At 35.6% G+C, this 21834-nt stretch overlaps 1 protein-coding gene across 24 annotated transcripts in view; it reads left to right on the top strand.

Annotated features, from left to right (window-relative positions):
* The first annotated feature begins 898 nt into the window (after positions 1 to 898).
* The window catches only part of gulp1a (GULP PTB domain containing engulfment adaptor 1a), a 104044-nt gene continuing 83108 nt past the window's right edge, over positions 899 to 21834 (top strand). For 20 of the 24 annotated variants that reach the window (XM_073911660.1, XM_073911657.1, XM_068223308.2 and 17 more), the window contains exon 1: positions 899 to 988. Coding sequence is in view for 6 of the 24 variants with exons in the window: in XM_068223306.2 (XP_068079407.1) it covers positions 904 to 988 (85 nt within the window). In the remaining 18 variants the exon portion in view is untranslated. Of the gene's footprint in view, positions 1323 to 21834 lie in introns of all 24 variants that reach the window. The other 4 variants (XM_073911658.1, XM_073911655.1, XM_073911667.1 and 1 more) reach the window with 1 other exon arrangement.

Consider the following 21834-nt stretch of genomic DNA (forward strand, 5'->3'; position numbering starts at 1 on the left):
GACATAGTGGCCTGAGACAAATGCTAGTTTTAGGAGAAAAATTCAAATGGCACTTTAGAGATTTTTGGACCTGAACCCTTGATAGGCTTTCATGGCTTATTGATCATATAATTTTTTTTAGAGTGTAGAAAATAGTTTTTACAACTAGCCGTAACACGTTTAAAAATGTGTTGAAAACACTTTTCTCTGTTAAGCAGCACTTGGGAAATGATTTTGAGGAGGCCTAATAAATGTATTCATTTGAATAAATTTGACATTTATTCTTTTTCACAACAACCAGCTGTTCTTGAAAGAGGTCTGAAAATGTCAAATCTGCTTTTAGCTTAAACGGTTTTACGTCATTCATGTATACATACAGCGTGAAAAATATATACAGTTGAAGTCAAAATGATTAGCCCCCCTGTGATTTCTTTTGCAAATATTTCCCAAATTATGTTTAACAGAGCACCACAATTTTCACAGTATTTTATATAATGTGTTTTATTCTGCAGAAAATTGTATATGTTTTATTTCGGCAATAAAAAAAGCAGTTTAAAAAAATTTCAAAAAATTATAAGCCCCCTTAAGCAATATTTGTTATTATTGTATACAGAACAAACCACTGCTATACAATGACTTGCCTTATTACCCTAGTTAAACTTTTAAATTGCACTTTAGGCTACTAGTGTTTAGAAAAATATCGAGTAAAATAATATGTACTGTCGTCATGGCAAAGATAAAATAATTCAGGAGGGCTAATAATTCTGAATTCAACTGTAACAATATTGAGATGTGTAGTATTGGTTTGCATCACCTCTATCCTGGCCCTTTAAACCTCCAGCTGGTCGGCGAGACTCCTGCGGTGGCATTTAACTGAGTGGCTGACGTCACTAAACTTTCCAGCGGGCTGTGTGTGTGTGGAAGATGAGAGAGAGAGCTCGAGTGTGTAGAAGACAGCGTGTGCGAGCACTGCTGAGGAGGACGAGCGGAGGATTCCTGCTTTTTTTCGGTGAGTGGATCCTACTTTTTCGTCGGAAAGTACGCATTTCTGGATCGTGGACTGTGTTTTGCACGTCGCTTTTCTTTAAAAAGAAACTTGAAGTCGTGGGAAGTGTGTCGATTCTTTTAAAGAATGTTTAAAACTTTCTTTTCCATTCTTTTTGTCAGACGAAGTGGTTTCAGCCATGATGTAAACATTGGTTTGGTTAAAGCTGCATCCTAGAGGAATGTTATGGACGTGATTTTGTGAGGATGGAATGCGCTCGAGCAGGTTGATTCTGTAACATGGATGCACGAGTGCAAATACGCGCGGTTTTCTTCTGTTCACTGTGATCTTGAAACTGGCAAGTGGATTTAATAATGTGGTTGTTTGTTTGTTTGTTGCTAAAGAAAGATGTTGCCTCTTTAAAGCTTTGCATTGGTTTTTAATAGGCTATGCAGGAAAAGTACAGGTCACTGACGCATCTGACAAAACGTTCGTGATTTATGATTGACGCCGTGTTACTGTAGGTTGTGATGGATTATTATTTTAAAACTGATCGTGTTTAAATTGAATACAGATAAAGGGGTACTGTGGTGAAAGTTTTTGAACACAAGCCTTTTTTTCTGTAATGAATGGAGATATTTACAGGACTGTTCATCAGATAGTTTTCCACTTTAACTGGATTCACCCTTTTAATCCTTATATTTGTCAAATATTGAGGCAAAGGTGTTTTATATTCTCAAATTCCTTTGAGTGACAACTTGTGACACAATCTCTACATTGTTTATTACGCTACTTTGATTATTCGGTCTGAAATCGCATGTAAATATGACTTTAAAACAACATTAGCACTATTTGATTGACAGTAAACTGTGTTGTACATTTAATAGACATTGGCTACTAATATGATTTCACCATTTACAATATGCAAAGAGTTCTGAAATTAGACCGTATATGTGAATATACCAGGTTTACGCCCAATTTGCCAAATTCACCTGTTTGTATTTATTTGTCTGACTCTGTGAGCTGTGTGTGGCTGTCTAACTGGATCTGTTTCTTGTTTCTTATGTACTGTAAATACTGTAAATGGTGCCTTGTCTTTTCGTCTGTTTGTTTGTTTATTTGTTTATCTGTCAGTCGATCTGTTTATTTGTGAGTTTAGCTGTCAATGTTCTCACTATTTGCCTGTTTACCTGTTTTTCTAATATGTCTGTTTATTTGCTTAGCTGTCTTTATTTGCTTAGGTGTCTTTATCTGTCATCCGTAAATAAATCTGTTTGTTTGGCTGGCTGTCTGTGTACAGTATGGGCATACAGTGATCATATTATTTACCATGTTCTATAGCTTTAAAAGGAGGTTCTCTCTTTCTCTTTAGATCAGTTTTTAGTAGTTAAATACTTTTTTGTGGCCATGTTGTGCCTCTGAAAAGGGCTGGCGAGGTCTGTCCATGGATACCTCTGGAGGCCATTTCCAGGCTGTAATCTGCATGACAATACCTTTTTCCTTTGGTGTGAGCCAGTCAGATTTACTGCATTTACAGTCCCTCTCTGAGAAAGGCAAACTGATCACCGAATCTGAGAAAGTCCACCGTTCCACTTGCAAATGTTCTGCCGATATAGAGACGTAGATGAATTATACCTACCATCCATTCTCTGTCCGTTCAGTCAGCTGCGCAGCATGAGGTGTCAGTGAGAGACTTTTTAATATTTGCATTTGGCCAGTGTTTAATGACAGTGTGCAGAATGACTGTAATTCTGTAGCCAGAAAAACTATTGTCTCCAATCGCTTATTTTCCTATTAAACAGTTAGGTCCGTAAATATTTGGACATCAACACAATTCCAACATTTTTGGCTCTATACACCAACACAATGTATTTTAAATAAAATGAACCTTTAACTGCAGACTGTCAGCTTTAATTTGAGAGTATTTACATCCAAATCAGGTGATCGCTGTAGGAAAAGGAACAGTTTGCATAGGTGTCTCCCACTTATTAAGGGTCCAAATGTAATTGGACAGAATAATAATCATAAATCAAACGTTCTATTTTTTAATACTTGGTTGCAAATCCTTTGCAGTCTATTACAGCCTGAAGTCTGGAATGCATAGACAGCACCAGACGCTGGGTTTCATTCCTGGTGTTACTCTGCCAGATCTCTATTGCAACTGTCTTCAGTTCCTGCTTGTTCTAAGGGCATTCCCCTTTAGTTTTGTCTTTAGCAAGTGAAGTGCAAGCTCAATCGGTTTCAGGTCAAGCAAAATTGACTTGGCCATTGCATAACGTAACTTCTTTCCCTTTAAAAACTCTTTGGTTGCTTTTGCATATAATGCAAACCAATACCTTTTTCTTTAATCTGAGCCAGTCCCTCTCTGAGAGGCAAACTTATCACTAAATCTGAGAAAGTCCACCGTTGCATTTGCAAATGTTCTGCCAATATAGAAACGTGGATAAATTCCAAATGTATTTGGAGTTCTTCTGCAACTGTCTTCAGTTCCTGCTTGTTCCTGAGGTATTTTCCCTTCAGTTTTGTCTTTAGCAAGTGAAATGCAAGCTTAATCGGATTCAGGTCAGGTGATTGACTTGGCCATTGCATAACATTCCACTTCTTTACCTTTAAAAACTCTTTTTTTGCTTTTGCAGTATGCTTTGGGTCATTGTCTATCTGCACTGTGAAGCACCGTCCAATGAGTTCTGAAGCATTTGGCTTCATATGAGCAGAAATATTGCCTGAAACACTTCAGAATTCACCTTGCTGTTTTTGTCAGCAGTCACGTCATCAATAAATACAAGAGAACCGGTTTCATTGACAGCTATACATGCCCACACCATATCAATTCCACCACCATGACTTACTGCTTAGGATCATGAGCGGTTCCTTTCTTTCTCCATACTCTTCTCTTCCCATCTCTCTGGTACAAGTTGATCTTGATCTCATGTCCATAGGATGTTGTTCCAGCACTGTGAAGGCTTTTTTAAAACTCCAATCTGGCCTTCCTGCTTTTTGAGGTTCACCAATGGTTTACATCTTATAGTGAACCCTCTGTATTCACTATGGTGTAGTCTTCTCTTGATTGTTGACTCTGACACACATACACCCGCCTCCTGGAGAGTGTTCTTGATCTGGCCAACTGTTGTGAGGAGTGTTTTCTTCGCCAGGGAAAGAATTCTTCAATCGTCCACCACTGTTGTTTCTGTGGTTTTATGGGTCTTTTGGTGTTGCTGAGTTCACTGGTGCTTTCTTTCTTTTTAAGAATGTTCCATAACAGTTGAGCCACACCTAATGCTTTTGCTATCTCTCTAGTGCGTTTGTTTTTGTTTTGTCAGCCTAATGATCGCCTGCTTGACTGATAGTGACAGCTCTTTGGATCTCATCTTGAGAGTTGACAGTAACAGATTCCAAATGCAAATAGCACTCTTGAAATGAACTCTAGACCTTTTATCTGCTCATTGTAATTGGGATAATAAAGGAATAACACACACCTGTCCATGGAACAGCTTAGAAGCCAATTGTCCGATTACTTTTGGATCCTTAACAAGTGGGAGGCACATATGCAAACTGTTTTAATTCCCACAGCGTTCACCTGATTTGGATGTAAATACCCTTAAATTAAAGCTGACAGTGTACAGTCAAAGCACATCTTGTTTGTTTCACTTTAAATTTATTGTGTGTATAGAACCAAAGAGGTTAGAATTGTGTCGATGTCCAAATATTTATGGACCTAACTGTAAAAATTTTTGAGAGTTAAGAGTTGAAAACCAGTTGCATTAAACCTGTTTCCTTTTGATTAGAGAATTAGAATGTTTATTTAAAACATGGCTAAACTACGATGGCTAAGAAAGCTTAACATGCTGCAATTTAAGAAAACACATATGCAATTACGTTTTTTGTAATAACATTTTTTTTTTTTTTTAATTGCAGCATGTTAAGCTCTCTTGGCCATCGCATGGAACATCTTTATGCAAACCTTTTAGTGATTTGTTTTGAAAATTATATTTGTGTCATCTGTAATGGTGCTGTGTGATTTGGGCAAAATATCTAATTGTGAAATTATTACTATTATAATTTCTTTAGAAAGATGTTGCGGTTGCAATTTGAATTACGATTTAATTTTGTAGTTGAGCTTTAGCTCAATAATCTGTAAGCCACTGCTACAATTCTGTGACAGCTCTTAAAAATGACTAGTTTTTGTTCGATGTCTGTGACTTTGAAACCGGAATATTCCCATAATGTTTATTTTCTTTTTGTTATTGAGGGCATAGTTTGGTTGCGCAATTCTGATTGGGTAGAACGAAAGTGTGCTCACTCTATTGGCTAGTAAGACTGTCACACACAGCCGGCTGACACGCATTTGCTAGGGGCAGGGGAAATTAAATTATATTTCATAATGCAGCCCGTTGCGATTTAACAAATCGCAACATTTCAAATTCTATTTCGATTAATTGCACAGCTCTAATCTGAAAGCTCAATAAATATGCCTTTTGGTTAGTTATGATGAGCAACATTTGACAGAGTCAACTTTTTCAAATCTGAGGTTTAAAAAAAAATTCAAAAATAAAATAATGAGAAAATTGACTTTAAATTTTACCAAAATAAGTTTCTTAACAATGCATATTTATAATCAAATGTAAAGATTTGATAGAAAGCCAGTAGAAAGTTTACAAAACATCTTCATGTGATGTGATGTACAAATCCTTTCAGAATTTCTCTTAACAAAATATCTCTCTTGTACATATTGTGAAGCTGCATCACCTTCAGACATGTTATTTAATATCCTTCATGTTATTTGTTTTTCTTGTTCACTGTGATTACAATTTGCCTATTGAAGCTTATTGTGTTTTGATCTGTTCCTCCCACATACTACTTTTTTACATTTATATACATAACACACCTACTATTCATACATTATGAAATGTAGAATAGTTTATCATTATAGTTTTCATTGTCCTTGATAAATATCACACCAAATAATTTTCATTCAAACGTTGTTCTTGATATGCTTTTGTTAGTGCAATGGAAAACTACTATTTTGCAAGGTCCGTTGTTGTTTAGATGTTATGACATTTCTTTCAGTTTAAAGCATATTACATTGAAAGCATTACTGATCAAAAAGCATAATTCCCTGTTTTTGTTAAACATGAGACTCCAAAGCTCTTTTTAATTACAAATGGCATAGTTCATTATTTAAAAGAGACAGGTTTCCTTTTGATCAGATTGGGTTTTTTTTTGTTTGTTTTTTTGCTTTTATATGCTTTAAAAATACACTTTTATGCTTTAAAATATGTGTAGGGATGTTTCAGGCGTGCAAGCTGTTTATTTGGAAGATTTGCTGATTTGCAAGTTTCATAGCTCTTAGCTAGTTTCATGTGCTGTACACACACATGCGCACACACACAGCTAATTTGGCATATATCTAAAAACACATACTATAGACCTCTGTGGTTTTTATATGGAGCTAATTATATTGCCTAACCTTAATCCCTGAATGAAAATAATTGCAGCTTAAAAATAAATAAAATTAATACTTATTATTTATGCATGAGACATTTTTTTCCAATTGAGGACATCCCTGAATATCCCCCACAGAGGATTTTATCAGATTTAGCTCACATCTGAGGACAAATGTGTCCCCAAAGTATAGTTAAGTAAATCCATGTACACAAATATCCGATGTGCGCTCTTTGGCATACATAATTCCTTTAGAAACCACGAGGAAAGGAAAAAATCTAATTAACAGTTCGTTAATAGGCCTAACACATCTTACAATCCATAACCATAATAGCATTACACATTGATTATTTGAGGTTATTCAGCTCTCCTGTTCCGCCTTCCTTCTAGCAAAATCATACTTGTATAAAGAGCATTTAGATTTTTATTCTTTCACTCTTACCTTGATTTCTCACTCTTTCTCTTTTTTTGTACACTTACATAGTGAACTTTTTTCCCCCCAGTATAGTTACAGTAGCTCCAGATTAATATCTGGCATCACTAAATGTAAGAAAAAATAATTAATAAATAATAATAATAATGATCAGAAGTCTTTCGTCTGCCAGATGTATTTTTGAAACTGCAAATGAGGGCATGCATACAGTAGAAAAGCATGAGGCAAACAACCAGTGACCTCATTACTGGTACAGACAGTGAATTGTCTGAATATAATGACTCTGTCATGAATGGCATGAATTTTTTATTTTTTTCAATAAAATTACTTCATTTTTAGTTAAAATCCAGATGAGAGGATAGCTTTTAAATATTAGACGTCCATGTAAACATAAATGATGGGGGAAAATTCTAATTAACGTTAAATGTTTTTTTTTTTTTTTTTAAGAGATTGGGCTTGATGTGGTTTTAGATTTTTTTTCTTCTGTAGGTTGGCTTAATCAAAAGAATGACACAGTTGTTTCTTTTTTAAAACTTCTGAACATGTTTGATTCTAGCAAATGCTTTTATCAGTTACTTACAAATGTAGAATACTACAAGAAATTCATCATAAAGAGGAGAAAAGGGCTCATTATTCAGTTTCATAGATTGAACAAGTGAGGGATTAAAGGTACATAAGTGATCTGCCAAAATGCTAACCGGTTAGCACAATAACTTTAAAACACAGTTTCACCGCCGCCCTCCAAAGCCAAGTCTTTTGAAATCACAATAGCGCACATTAAAGATGATAGTAGACAACCCACTATGTTAGATCATGTCATACGCCAGTTAGAAAACTTTATAGTACTTTATAATACTACAATTCCGAACAAAAAACTGGATTATATCTAGCACGTTTTCAGTTGTGCAGCTAGCAAAACTTGTCATAATGTGCAAGATTTCATGCATGTAAGGATCGCAGATCTCACTCTCTTACACGCTTTGTCCTAAATAACCTACAGTATGCTTAGTGTTTAGCCGGTGGCATGCAGGAATTACACTTATTAATAAGCCATACTTGCATGCTTTTTCAGAGTGAATATTCAGAGTAGCATGGTCAACAATATAGGGACTGCGTCACAGGCTGTCATTGTTCAAAAATGAAACAATGTGAATATAAAACAAACTTCAGGTTAGTAAAGCTAGGTGGAAATTCAATATTTACTTATGTTTTACTGTTAAACTAAATAAAAATCAACATTATCAATGCTGTAAAAGGACCTTATAAAATGAAGAAAAGTCACATCAATCTTTCCCCGGAAGATTTCAATGGCTGAACAACACTTCTGTGCATATAAGCCATTTGGAAAACAACTAAATCTACATCAGCTTTGCGTGACTAAAATAGTTTTAAAACAGGACATTACCTGTCTCAAAGAATTACTTCTGCCATGGTTTCATCTTTCATGGATTCAATTTTGGATGGGGGAGAAACAATCTTTTCTATATATACACACATGAGGAATGGTGAATTAGAATGGTCTGGAAAGTGAACATTATCTTGGTATTTCTCTTTAGTGATGATTTTACAAAATGTAACATATTGTTATAAGTTTATCCACTTATAGCAAAGTTTATAAGTTTATCCAACGATGTTCATTTGGGTTGAGTCATTTTAGATCTGATATCAATGAGGTTTAATTTAAAATCATTTGAGATCTATATTTTAAAGTTGCATAGACCACCACACTGTTATGATGTACCTTTAGTGTTATACTATGTGTCAGGAATGTAGATAATGAAATGGGTTCTTTGAGTGTGCAATTATTCAAAGTTTCAAGGATTGAACAGGGATGCATTAAGCAAAAATGAATTTAATTTATTTTATTTATTTATTTTTTCAGTATAATGCAGTAAAGTTCTAAGATTACATCATTTGAAAATTGTCATGGGTTCAGTTTTGGATGGGGTAAAGATGATCTTTTCATGCACATGCGAGGAATGGTTAATGAGAATGCTCTGCGAAATAAACATTGTCTTGGTATTTCTGTTTAGTGATGATAATGGGCCCTATCATACACCCGGTGCCATATGTGTTTTGCACGATGTGCTGCTTTTTTCAGACCAGTGCAACCCTATTTATCATGTTTTGCACCATGTTGTTTAAACAGCAAATCCATTTGCGCCACTTTGTGAACTCATGGGTGTGCCTGTCTATAAAGGAGGTGTGTTAAGGTGCATTGTTGGCATGTTGTTATATTGAGAAACTGAAAAAAATAGACTGCACCATTGAAAGCTGGTCCAAAGTCCAGCGCAGAGTGCATTAATTATGTGCCTATGCAGTTCCAAACTTAATACAAGTAGGATGTACAGCAATACATAAATGTCTTTACACATGGAAAAAAAAAACAAAAAAAAAAACTAATTCTACATAAATATAAAAACTATACCTCTATGTCTTTATCTCGTAGGGGCAGTTTATTCATAACAATTTGTATTATTATAAGTAGTATTATTTATTATTTGCATATTTATATTTATTTTAATAGAAACTAATGTTTAATAGATGTTTAATGTTTAATGTTTAATAGAATCTAAATGTTTTAGATTTGTCCATCTGTCGGGTTTTGGAGACGTGTGCATGACCATATGGGGCATAAGAATAGGACGTGTGTTTGGATATAGCTCCTTTTTTGGAATCACTTCATTAATATTGTTCATTTATTTGTTAGCTGGAAATTAGAACTGAGTTTAGAAATATTTTTTTAAATGAATCTTTGCACTTAACAAATTAAATAAATTTATAGGTTAATGATGTCTTTAGTAGAGTGCGTACAACGCTGTTTCCTTATCCACAAAGGTAAAGGACTAAAGTAAAGAATAAAAATAAAGAGAAAGTATGTGCCACGGTGTGACGCAACTGACTCTTAAAGGAAATGTGAGATGAGACTCCGACTCAAAACACACCCAAAACTCATTAAGAGAATAAGTACAACCCTGTTAGACCATGCACTGGGGCACAAACCTTATTTTTTCATCTTTAAAATAGCAAAAGTGGATTCGGACAATGCTATTGCGCTTTAGACGTTGTGCCTAGATCGTTAAAATAGAGCCCAATAAGTGATGATTTTACAAAAGGTAACATTTTGCTAAGATTGGTAAGATTTTATCCAATGATGTTCTTTTGGAGAGTTGCGTAGACCGCTGCACTTTTATGATGCACCTTTAGTGTTATACTATATGTCAGGAATATAAATAATGAAATGGGTTCTTTGAGTGTGCAATGTTGCTGTTTGTGCATCTTCAAAGTTACAAAGCAGAAAATCAAAGAGAGATAACAGCAAGGAAGGACTGTTTCAGATCTCCCACAAACACCTTCACTGAGCTTTCCTCTGGGAACATGCACATCACAATATGCTGATTTAAATAAATCCTGTCAAACAGGGCAAGTGTTGAGTTGTGTCAGTATTGTGTTTCCTTCTTGTCAAAGAAACATCGTTTTACAGATCTAATATACTGATACACAAAATGTACATAATAGTACCCTTTTAAAGGCACATCATGTAAGATTTTTTCATTAAATAATCCAAAAATTATCTAATTTGCTAACTTATGTACTATATTATTCCAAATGTTTAGAAGAATGTTCAAATCCAGGTTTAGTTTAAGAAAAAAGGGAAACAACAAAGATGCTTTAATATGTTGTGTGTTTGTTAGACTGCACAGATCAACATTTTAACAGAACCTTTAAAATGTATTTAATGATAAAACAGCACTGATACTTCCCCACATTACTAGAATTTGACTAACATTATAAAAGTCATCTACTTTTGTGCTGCGTCGTGATCGTCTGTCATCAGCAGTTTCAGCAGCCTCATTTCACTTTAACAGCTTTTATTGTTTTTTTTACAGTTCTTTAAGCTTTTATAGGATTTATTATACCCGATGATAAACATTTTGTTTACACCGCAGTTTTTAAATCATAAATCTGTCATATCTTAATTATGTTGTTACCTTTGTTGACCTCTAAGGAATTGGTCCTCTCAGGGAAAAAAAGGTATATTTATACTTTGCGCACGTTATGGTTGCTGAAGGGTATAACCCATTCCTGTTGTTGTGGCTTTCACCAAATGACAATGGAAGTTTGAAGTTCATGCCCTCCAGCGATTGGTTACACTTCTGAGTCTCTAGCAGAACTTTGGGAGGGCATGAGATACAGCTCATGGGAGATAAATGTTATCACATTGGTGGCTTCTAGCACAGCCTAGAGTTTCACAATTTATAGATCTTTGAGATTGCTGAGTACAGGAGGCAGTTTATTCTGCAGCCCAATATTGTCCATTGGAATTTGCTTTTACATTAGTTTAATGGTACACTTTTAAGATTTGCATGCTGTTTAGAGAGCTGTGCATTTTCTTTAAATGTGTTCCTCGTCATTCAGAAGTAGTTTTACGTTTTTTTTCCACTAGTTGGACACCATTCTCTAATGTGCTTTCCTCATTAAATGGCAAGATATATGTTTGCTGGCATTTTCTAAACAGCTTTAAGTAGATTAATGAATGCCTTTTGAAGTGAACCAATGGGTTTTTGTAAGTGAAATCTATAGATTTGAAGCTCTATAACCTATTTTAACTGGTGTTCAGGCAATTGCTTTAAGTATTTATAAGAGGGTCAAGTTATGAAGTATCCCCACACTTGTCTTGTGTTGTTTAGAGTTGTTTGTTGTTGTTTAGGCTTTCTACAGGTTTCACTGAGTTAAATTTTAGACTTTTAGAAACTTTTTAAAACAATCATAAATTAAATCTCAGACTTGCATGGGGCCAAACTGTAAGGATTTTTACTTGACCCATTAAACACAATTCTAATTACTTGAATTATACTTAAATAATGTGTCAAAACAAGCAAACACTTCTTTGACAAGCTTTATAAGCTATAATAAACTACATTCTGTCCAGGTCAGTGTCCTCACCACATTATATAAATATGTGGAGAATGCACACATGTTATTAAGGAACCATATTGTTAAACAGAGATGTAAACAGAGTTTTGTTTAAAGTTTTATTGAGTAGTTTGCGCCAGTGGTGTAGTGGTTAGTGCATCGACACATGCACTCTGTTTCTCACGGCGACCCAAGTTTGCGGTCCTATGCCGATCCTTCCCCTCTCTCTGCTCTCTTTCTGTATTTGTTCTCGCATGTTAAAGAGCCCCTATTTTGCATTATAAAAGGTCATATTTTTTTTAATTACACTTACATGTTATGATTTAGAGGAAGAAGAAACTAGTCCATATGAACTGTAACACTTACTGACAAAGTCCCTGTCAAAGTCTGACAAAGTCCCATATGTAAGAGTCTCTGCTGCTCCTTCCCCTAATAGCAAACTGTAGGTTATTGTATAAAAATCTGAAAAATAACCAGAACAAACACAGCACTAGGTTGGCTATGCTGTGGTATTGTTGTGAAAATTAACTTTTAACCCTTTATTCCCTGCAGCCGAATCTCCATCTGTCAGTGATTGTCATTTTCGTGTCACGATCAGTACCGTGATCCTCCGCGCGTGTCTGAACAGAAAGGCATGTTCACATTTTACCAGAACAGGCACTGCATATTTGGTGATGAACCGTATCAACGTTGAAGCAAAAGATTGGAACCCAACACAATTCATTCATTCGACTTTGGTTTAACTATTTTGTTATAAAATCAGTAGTTTTTAACACGATGCACTTTCAGATTTAAACCTCAGCTGGATGTTTTTATTCACTAAGTGTTGTGTTACACACTGCATAGAAGGTCATATACAAAAACCCATATATGAGACTCTTTAAATACAATACAATACAATACAAATACAGGGGTGAGGCAGTGGTGCAGTAGGTAGTGCTGTCGCCTCACAGCAAGAAGGTCGCTGGGTCGCTGGTTCGAACCTCTGCTCAGTTGGCGTTTCTGTGTGGAGTTTGCATGTTCTCCCTGCCTTCGCGTGGGTTTCCTCCGGGTGCTCTGGTGAATTGGGTAGGCTAAATTGTCCGTAGTAAATGTGTGTGTGGATGTTTCCCAGAGATGGGTTGCGGCTGGAAGGGCATCCGCTGCGTAAAAATTTGTTAAATAAGTTGGCGGTTCATTCCGCTGTGGCGACCCCGGATTAATAAAGGGACTAAGCTGACAAGAAATAAATGAATGAATGAACAATACAAATGCAATATTTATTTATAAAGCACATTTAAAATCAACTAAAGTTGACCCCATTGCTGTACATCAGAGTACTAAAGACAGAGATAAAACTGAATATAAAGAAAACATTTAGTAAATAAAAGTGATAAAAGAGTGATCATGGAGTATTAAAAGCAAGAGAAAATAGATAGGTCTTTAAAACGGACTGAAACACAGAAAATCGAGGGTGAAAGTGTAATGTGAATTGGTAGTGTTCCAGAGTTTAGGACCAGCAACTGCAAACACTCGATCACCTCATATTTTAAAATGTGTTGAGAGTAAATTGAAATCACAAGATCTCAATGACCGAGAGTGGGTATATGGACAAAGCAAATCTGGTACTGAGGAGCAATATGATTGACGGCTTTGTATACAAATAATATTTGAAATTCATCTCAATATTTGATGTTTGAAAGCATTTTATTTATTAGTCTTCATTATTTACCTCTGAAAGTGTTTAAAAGAATGTTTATGAAATGTTTTTTGCCATCTCATTGCTTCTCATTACTGAAGCTCCCATTAGAGTTTAAATCTGTCAGCCAGCTGAAGCTAAATTGTTTAAAGAGAACGAACCGTTTGTATCTTAAACATTCCGCTAGGCCTATATAACTTGATTTGAAGTTATTTATATGGGTGCCCTAATCAGTATGTGCCAAGTTCTTCCTAAGCTAGACCCATAAAAATCATTCACATGAAACCCAATGAGATTTATTTTTCTTCATTACAAGGCTTGTCTCCATTGACAATTGTGCTGGAATGGGATTTGCTGTGATTTTATGCAGCTATCGATGCCTTGACTTGAGACGTCAACACAAAGCAATTTACCGTCCCTTTCCTAAAGCAATGAAGAGATGACGGGTGTACATTTTTTGTGCTGTCGCATTTAGTTCATTCGATTTTCTTTATTTTTTTTTCTGTTCATCACTGATCACTTTCCTTTTAGGGCATAGGCCAACATCTTTAACAGTTTTAAGAGTTTTACGGCATCCAGATATAATCTACACAATTCAAATGCTTGTCAGAGCTTCGTACAGTGTCACGAATCATAGTATTAGCAACCCTGTGACGAACATACAATTTTCAGTCATTTTTGCCACCCTTAACCTGAGACTAGATAATTCACACACCACTGTGATTTTGTCTGTGGGTGAGTGTTTGATGCCACAAAATTTCCCAAAACCAGTGAAGCCATTATCATGTCTAATGTCACGCTTTTGCAATAAAAGGCCAGGTTCTGAGTTATTTTCAAACTAAATTGCTCTCATCGCTCTGATGTTGTCAAATGGCTCACACTTGTGATGTGCGCACTTGTTGCCACAGAGTCCCTAATTTATGTTTTGAAAAATGCCCTTTTAAATTGAGTCTTTGCATGAGCAGGCACAATGTTTTAGTGCGTGGTTGATTAAGGTATGAAACAAAAAATTAAGAGAGAAGAAAAACATCTATGAAGTATAATAAGGGGGTATTGAATTGTGCAAGCTTGTGTGACATGGGGCCATTTGGATGCTGGAGTGGCTCGTGTGGGGGATAAAAAGTGGCGTGTGAGCAGAATGTTTGACCTCAGGTGATGGATTATTGAAAGCCTCTCCCACAGGACACTTGCTTTAGTGACAGGTGGGGCTTAAACTTACTGTATTCCAGTCAGGAAGTGCACTTCATTCAGTCTTTAAGTAATAATAATAATAAAAAAAAATTATAATATTGTAAATTAAATAAAAACTAAAATAATTAACTCACCGGTCACTTTATTAGGTACACCTTATTTGTACCGGGTTGGACCCTCTTTTATCTTCAGAACTGCCTTAATCCTTCAAGGCACGGATTCAACAAGGTACTTGAAATATTTTTTCAGAGATTTTGGTCCATATTGACATTGTCCATTTATAGATGTGCAGCCGACAAATCTGCAGCAACTGTGTGAAGCTATCAGGTCCATATTGACATGATAGCTTCACACAGTTGCTGCAGATTTGTCGGCTGCACATCTATAAAGCCAATCTCCTGTTCCACAACATCCCAAAGGTGCTCTATTGGATTGAGATCTGGTGACTGTGAAGGCCATTTAAGTACAGTGAACTCATTGTCATGTTCAAGAAACCAGTTTGAGATGATTCGTGCTGTATGACATGGCTTGTTATTCTGCTGGAAGTAGCCATCAGATGATGGGTACACTGTGGTCATAAAGGGTTAAACATGGTCAGCAACAATAGTAGGGTTGGCTGTGGCGTTGACACGAAGCTCAATTAGTACAAATGGTCCCAAAGTGTGCCAAGAAAATATACCCCACATCATTACACCACCACCACCTGCTTGATCTGTTGATACAACGCAGGATGGATCCATGCTTTCATGTTGTTGACGCCAAAATCTGCCCCTACCATCTGAATGTCGAAGCAGAAATGGAGACTCAACAGACCTGACAACGTTTTTACAATCTTCTATTGTCCAATCTTGGTGAGCCTGTGCGAATTGTAGCCTGAGTTTCCTGTTTTTATCTGACAGGAGTGGTCTTGTGCTGCTATAGCCTATCCGCCTCAAGGTTCGATACGTTATGTGTTACTATTTGAGTTACTGTTGCCTTTTCATCAGCTGGAACCAGTCTGGCCATTTTCCTCTGACCTCCAGCACCAACAAGGCATTTGCCTTGCCTTGCAGAACTGCCGCTCACACTGGATATTTTCTTTTTTTTGGACCATTCTTTGTAAAACCTTCTCTTGACCATGTCTACATTTCTAAATTGGACAGTTGAACAGGTGTCCTAATAAAGTGGCTGGTGAGTGTATAATTGGAGTAGAGTTTACATACTGTACCAAAATTTCAGCATTCAGTATTAAAACCCATACAAATACATGGATCTCAGGGTGAATTCCAGTACCAAAGCAAAATAAAAAAAAAACATGTTAACTAAACAACATGCTATTTTTATTTTTAAAAAGTGTTGAACGACATTTAAATGGTTCAAAATGTTATCCTTTTTTGGCTTTTAAAAATGTTTTTCAAATGTTTAAGCCACAACACATAAATAAAACTAATTCTGCTAAAGAGAGAGAGAATAAATCACAATTAAAGGTATGGTTCATCAAAAAAAGTAAGATCTTTTGTCATTAATTATCCACTCTTTGCTTTTTTCTGTTAAATGCAAAAGCAGATATTTTTAAAAATGTTGAAAACTTGTAACCATTGACTTATGTTGTATTTGATTTTCCCACTATGCAAGTCAGTGGTTGAGGTTTTTACACTGCAAAAAAAAATGTCTTCAAGTTTTTGTCGTGTTTATCTAAAAATTATTTAGAAGCACATTCTAGATGAGCAAAAAATAATGTCTTGCTTTCGGAAATAAATCAAGTTTAAGTGAGTATTTCCTGAAAACAAGCTAAATAATTTGCCAATGGTGTAAGAAAAATAATCTTGTTTTCACTTTGACGATTACAGTTGTTTTTCTTATCCCATTGGCAGATTATTTTGCTTGTTTTCAAGGAAGATAAACAAGACAAAACTGTTACTTTTCTAGAAAATGCTTCTTGATTTAAGAAAGGTGCTTTTTTTTAGCCAACTTGCTACTGAAGTATAAGCTATTGTGGCAGCACTACATTAGAGCAGTCACTGTAATATGTTTTATTTTTTGCCCTTTTACATGCTTTGCAGATAGGACAGAAGAGATATGACAGGAAACCTGAGGTAGAGAGAGGAAAGCGAGATCAGCAAAGGACCATAAGGCACAAATTAAACTTGGTTCATTGTAACCACAGTTGCGCTATATTTGTGTGCATCAACCACACGGCTGAACACACAATTTTTTTTTTTTAAAGCAGCTAAATAATAGTTTGCAAAGTTGTTGCCACAGGTGTGTTTTTTCAGCCTGATCTCACGAGAAAACGTAAGTATTTTACGTTTTGCCAGTTTAGTGGCTAATTCGTACGAATTCGTACGAGTTCAGTCGTACGAAATGGTACGATTTTTAAAAAGGAGGCGTGGCACCTGACCCCACCCCTAACCCCAACCGTCATTGGGGGATAAGCAAATCGTACTAAATTGTACGAATTAGATCGTACAAATTCATACGAATTAGCCACTAAATGAAAAAGTTACGAATTGCCGTGAGATTGTGTTGGTTATTTCAGTAAGCATTGTTCAAGGAACTGACTGCAGTTTAAGCCATTATTCACTAGTATTTTTCCCCTTCCAGTAAGCTGTTAACTTAACTGCTGTGAGTGGATTATTGAGTCACAAATCGAGCTAATCCAGTTCTTGAGATTGATTCTTTCATTGGTGGGCAAGATTAGTTGTGAAATTATGACCAGAAGTTAGCTGCTTCCATAAACAGCTTAAGTAGAAAGTAGTAGCCTATTTTGGGGCTTTAAAAGGACAGATATGGTCACTAAAAACTGTTATGGGAAAAGAGAAGCATGTTCTCTTTTTTATTGTGTCGCAGAGAAAATTACAGGTGGATACAGGAAGTTTGGAATCACATTAACGTATGTAAATAATTATTTATTTTGGACCACACTGTCAGGGTAAAATAAAAAATTAATCCGATTCTCAAATATGCAATAGAACATAGGTTTTTTTTTCTGTTAAACAGCTTAATAATGATCATATTATTTGTGATATGATGGGTATTGGGCACCGCCGTTGTTGTCCTGCAGCATTGTGAACTCTAGATGGGATAAAGCTAAGGATAATCACATTAATATAGCATAATTTTTTGTGGCACTTTACTAAAAAGGTCACACTTTACAATAAGGTTCATTAGTTAATGTTAATTAATGCATTTCCTAAGATGAACAAACAATGAACAATACATTTACTACTGTATTTGTTCATGTTAGTTAATGTTAGTTAATGAAAATACAGTTGTTCATTGTTAGTTCATGTTAACTCATGGTGCATTAACTAATGTTAACAAGCACAGACTTGAATGTTAATAATGCATTAGTGAATGTTCAATTATGATTAATAAATGCTGTACATGTGTTGTTCATGATTAGTTCATGTTAGTAAATGCATTAACTAATGAACCTTATTGTAAAGTGTTACCACAAAAAATAATATTTTACATTACCATGAGAGTTGGGTTTAGGGTTGATGTAGGGGTAGACACTAATAAAATACAATCAACGCGTAATTTAATAAATAATATAAATACTTCTCATTAACGTCTGATCGCAGCTGTATACCTTCAAGCAACAACCGCAGGAGAGATCCGAGCTGCTGGATTTACATCATGTTTATTCATAATTTTCTTCTAAAATCCATAAAGGTAAGCAATTGTTTATCTGGGAGGAATTAGAAAAAAATATTCTAGTAACTTAAACAGTGTGTATCTTATGTAAACAAAGCATGTCTTCCAGTTATATTGAAAAAATAATTTTTATTGATGTCTCCATAGGCATCTGCGTGTCTTTTATAAACCTTAAATGGTATGTTTTGTTGGGGTTATGTGTGTTTGAATGTCTGAAAACTGTAATAATTTGTTTGAAAAGTACAGATAAATTGGGATTTACGACAAGCGCTGCACATCTCTTTCTGTGCCTCAGCTTGCAGTTGATGATGTGTGCTCTAAACATTCTAATCACACCGGTGTGATCGTACGCTTCAGGGACCAGCCAAGGCTGATCACACTGTTGTGATGGGGGAAATGGTTAATCAAGACAATTTTTCTCAGGCCAAATAATGCAAATTCAAAAGATTAAAGCGTTACACCAAATGCCATGTCTTTGCTTTTTCGAGATGAGCTAATTCATTTCGACGTGCTCACATTTTACCCTGGTTAAGAAGCCAACAACTTTTAAGTCAGTCAGGCCAAAACTTAGCTGACATTCCATCAGTGTAAAATGTAGTTGGTGTGTACAGAGGATTAGCAGGCTAAACTGAGGCAGCAATGTCTTTTCAGGTTCATATCTTACTCAAGGCAAGAGAGTCTCACAGCTCTAGACACTCACAAAGTTATTAGAATCACTCAACCCTGAACTTGAGCTGTATTTACCTTCAAAGTCTCTCCCAAGAGGCTTTAAGTCATGCCTGCCACATGATTCAGTTGATGTGGAGTGAGTTGGACCGTGGTGCTGTTTCCATAACAAATGCCCTCATCCCTACTGAAATGTAATCGTTTTCGGAAATCCGTGTGATGCTTACCTGAGGCACTGACCATTGATTAATAGTATAAAGTCAAATGAGATTTCAGCCTGAAGACTAAATGACTTTTTTGGCTCAACAATTTCTTTTGTGTTTGTGTCTAATTATGAAATTATGTAATAATTGCCTTTTATGCAGGCTTGATGTGTAAGAATGCTTAAAGGTGCCATATACTGCATTCGTTAAATAAGTTAAAGTGTTCCCTGATATCCACATAGTAGGTTTATGGCTTCGGTACGTTAATTTAAAAAAATCTTCAGAAGAGGTTTTATAAGCTAATTTATTACAGTAAAATACCCATATAATCAGAAAGTCCATGATTGACCATATATGGCTTGTGTCGTGAATATTAATGAGTCCGCTCTGACTTGCCGCTCTTACAGACACACACACCCAACATGACATACGCTGAACCTATTTTTGCTTGCCAGATCTGTTGTGGATAAAGGCTAGATTATAATTAAACCTGACAAAAGGGAGTGACAGAGATGGCGTTGTATTTTGAAGCGACAGTCAAAGAAAACACAGAGTTAATATCAACCTCTCCATGAACATGACATTTGAGCACGTTTGAGTGATTTGACACAATTCAACAGTCTACACGTGTTTGTTGAAACATGCGCATGAAATTTCACAGTAAACATGATAAATTAACAAAAGATGTAACTAAACATACCTTATGCCTCTTCGGAGTGGAGATGAATAAATGTATAATCTATAAATCTGGCATTTTGCGTCCTGAGTCGAGTTGGAAACATGTCTCGTGCTGTCGTTGTTCAGTAAATTATCATTGTGGTCTTACTAAAAAACGTTGTTGCTAATCAAACGCAGCATGAGGCGTGCATGTTATGCACATTATATATAGATATATGATCTCTGAGCTTTTTTTTATGATCTCAGAGCTTGATTACAGCGCTCATTAGGTCCGGATGAACAACCTAAATTAGGCATACATGCAAATGCGGAGGGCATGGCCCTTTAATGCGACATTTAAAAGTTTCACCAAAAAATATTAAGCAGGACAATTTCTTTTAACAATGATAATATAAAATTGTATTATTTGACAATTAATCATATTAGTATTACTTAAATCCAAACATTTTCATTTTAATTCATTTTTATTGATCAAATACATTTTTATCTATTAATTGCAGCTTTAAGAATTAATAATTACATTTTTTTATGGGTTTATTGTAATTTCTATCGAGCTCTGTTATTCAAGATTGATCATAGGAAGTGTTTGCTATATTAAACTAGTATTTCAGTGAGTTGAATTTTCACATGGTTTTCTTAACCATACTATAATTAAAGATGCACACTGTGTGGTAAAACCCGAGCGATATGTGATCACACTGTTTGTGCACGGTGTGAATACCCTCTGTTTCACTTGGTGTTTGACCTTCAGGTAATTGGACATGAATCCTGCAGCTAGCCTTAACAGTTCTATCAGATCTGCCATATTTCACCTTCAGGGGGTCCTTAATCATTCAAGGTGATATGCGTAGTTTACAGTACTTCTGTTAGAGTGATTTCTCCCTTCTCAAGGTAAAATGCAGAGACACAAAATATCTGCTTTATCTCTCATATTGTTTAGGTTGTGTTCACATTTGGTAATTTTGGTTGGATTAAAGCAAACTCTTTGTTCAGTTTTTTTTTTTTCCCCTCTGGCATAAAGTTTTTTTTTTTTTTTCTCTCAAAGTCAAGTTAATTCCCATTTCAGTTCTATACAGGCCCCAGAAACCTGTGTACTTGCAAAATGTTAGTGTATGCAATGTTATGGAACTATACATTTCATAAAGGTTTTCTTCACTGATAAATACGCTGATTTACAAACATACAACACGTGCATTTACCTTTTCTTTTGAAGTTGTGCTCTTCAGAAAGCTTTGGGTGAAATCACCGATACTGCGTCTATATATTTTAAAGTCTATGGTGATACTGTAGATGAATAGATGAATATATAAGTTAATAAAATATTACAATAAAAATTTTAATTAATACATTATTCTAAAGAAGATACATTTAGATATATTTTAAGTCAATACCCTCCTTCCCTAACAATTAGTCTAGAGCTTTTCACTAGTGTTTTCCTGATAAATACAATTGTTACATTTTTACCGATATTTGGTGACACTGGTGACAAAAATTACACATTTAAATAAGACACAAAAAGAAAAGCAGGGAAATAAAGCGCTTTCAGAAAACTACACATTTGTCTACTAGAATGTTCAAGTTCATCAAGTCCAGAATGGAGTTGAACCATAACAGACCTGTGCTTTTGACGCATACTATCCGACAGCAATCAGCCCTGTTGCTGCAGCTTTCTCAAAGGCAGATTTTTTTTTAGTACAGCATGGCCTTTTACCGCCATTGACACGGCTAGTCTTCTGTCAGAAAAGCAGATCACTTATGGCATCGCTGTTTCTTTATTGCGGAGTCAAGATAAAGAAACCCATCACCACCCACTGCTGCTTTATGCTTCTAGCCTTTCATCTCACTTCTGGCCCCATGTTCCCTTTAGCTGGCCTGGCTCAGTCTCTCTTCTTTTGTACTGTGAGCCAGGACATTTTGTTTTACCTTTGTTGCCCTCCTTAAAGATGGTTGAACAGGGTGTGCATACATTGCTTTGAGACTGGATTTATATTCTAGTTATTTGAATTTATGCGTATGTGCTTTT

The sequence above is a fragment of the Danio rerio genome, chromosome 9, assembly GCF_049306965.1.
Source record: "Danio rerio strain Tuebingen ecotype United States chromosome 9, GRCz12tu, whole genome shotgun sequence".
NCBI classification, from domain to species: Eukaryota; Metazoa; Chordata; class Actinopteri; order Cypriniformes; family Danionidae; genus Danio; species Danio rerio.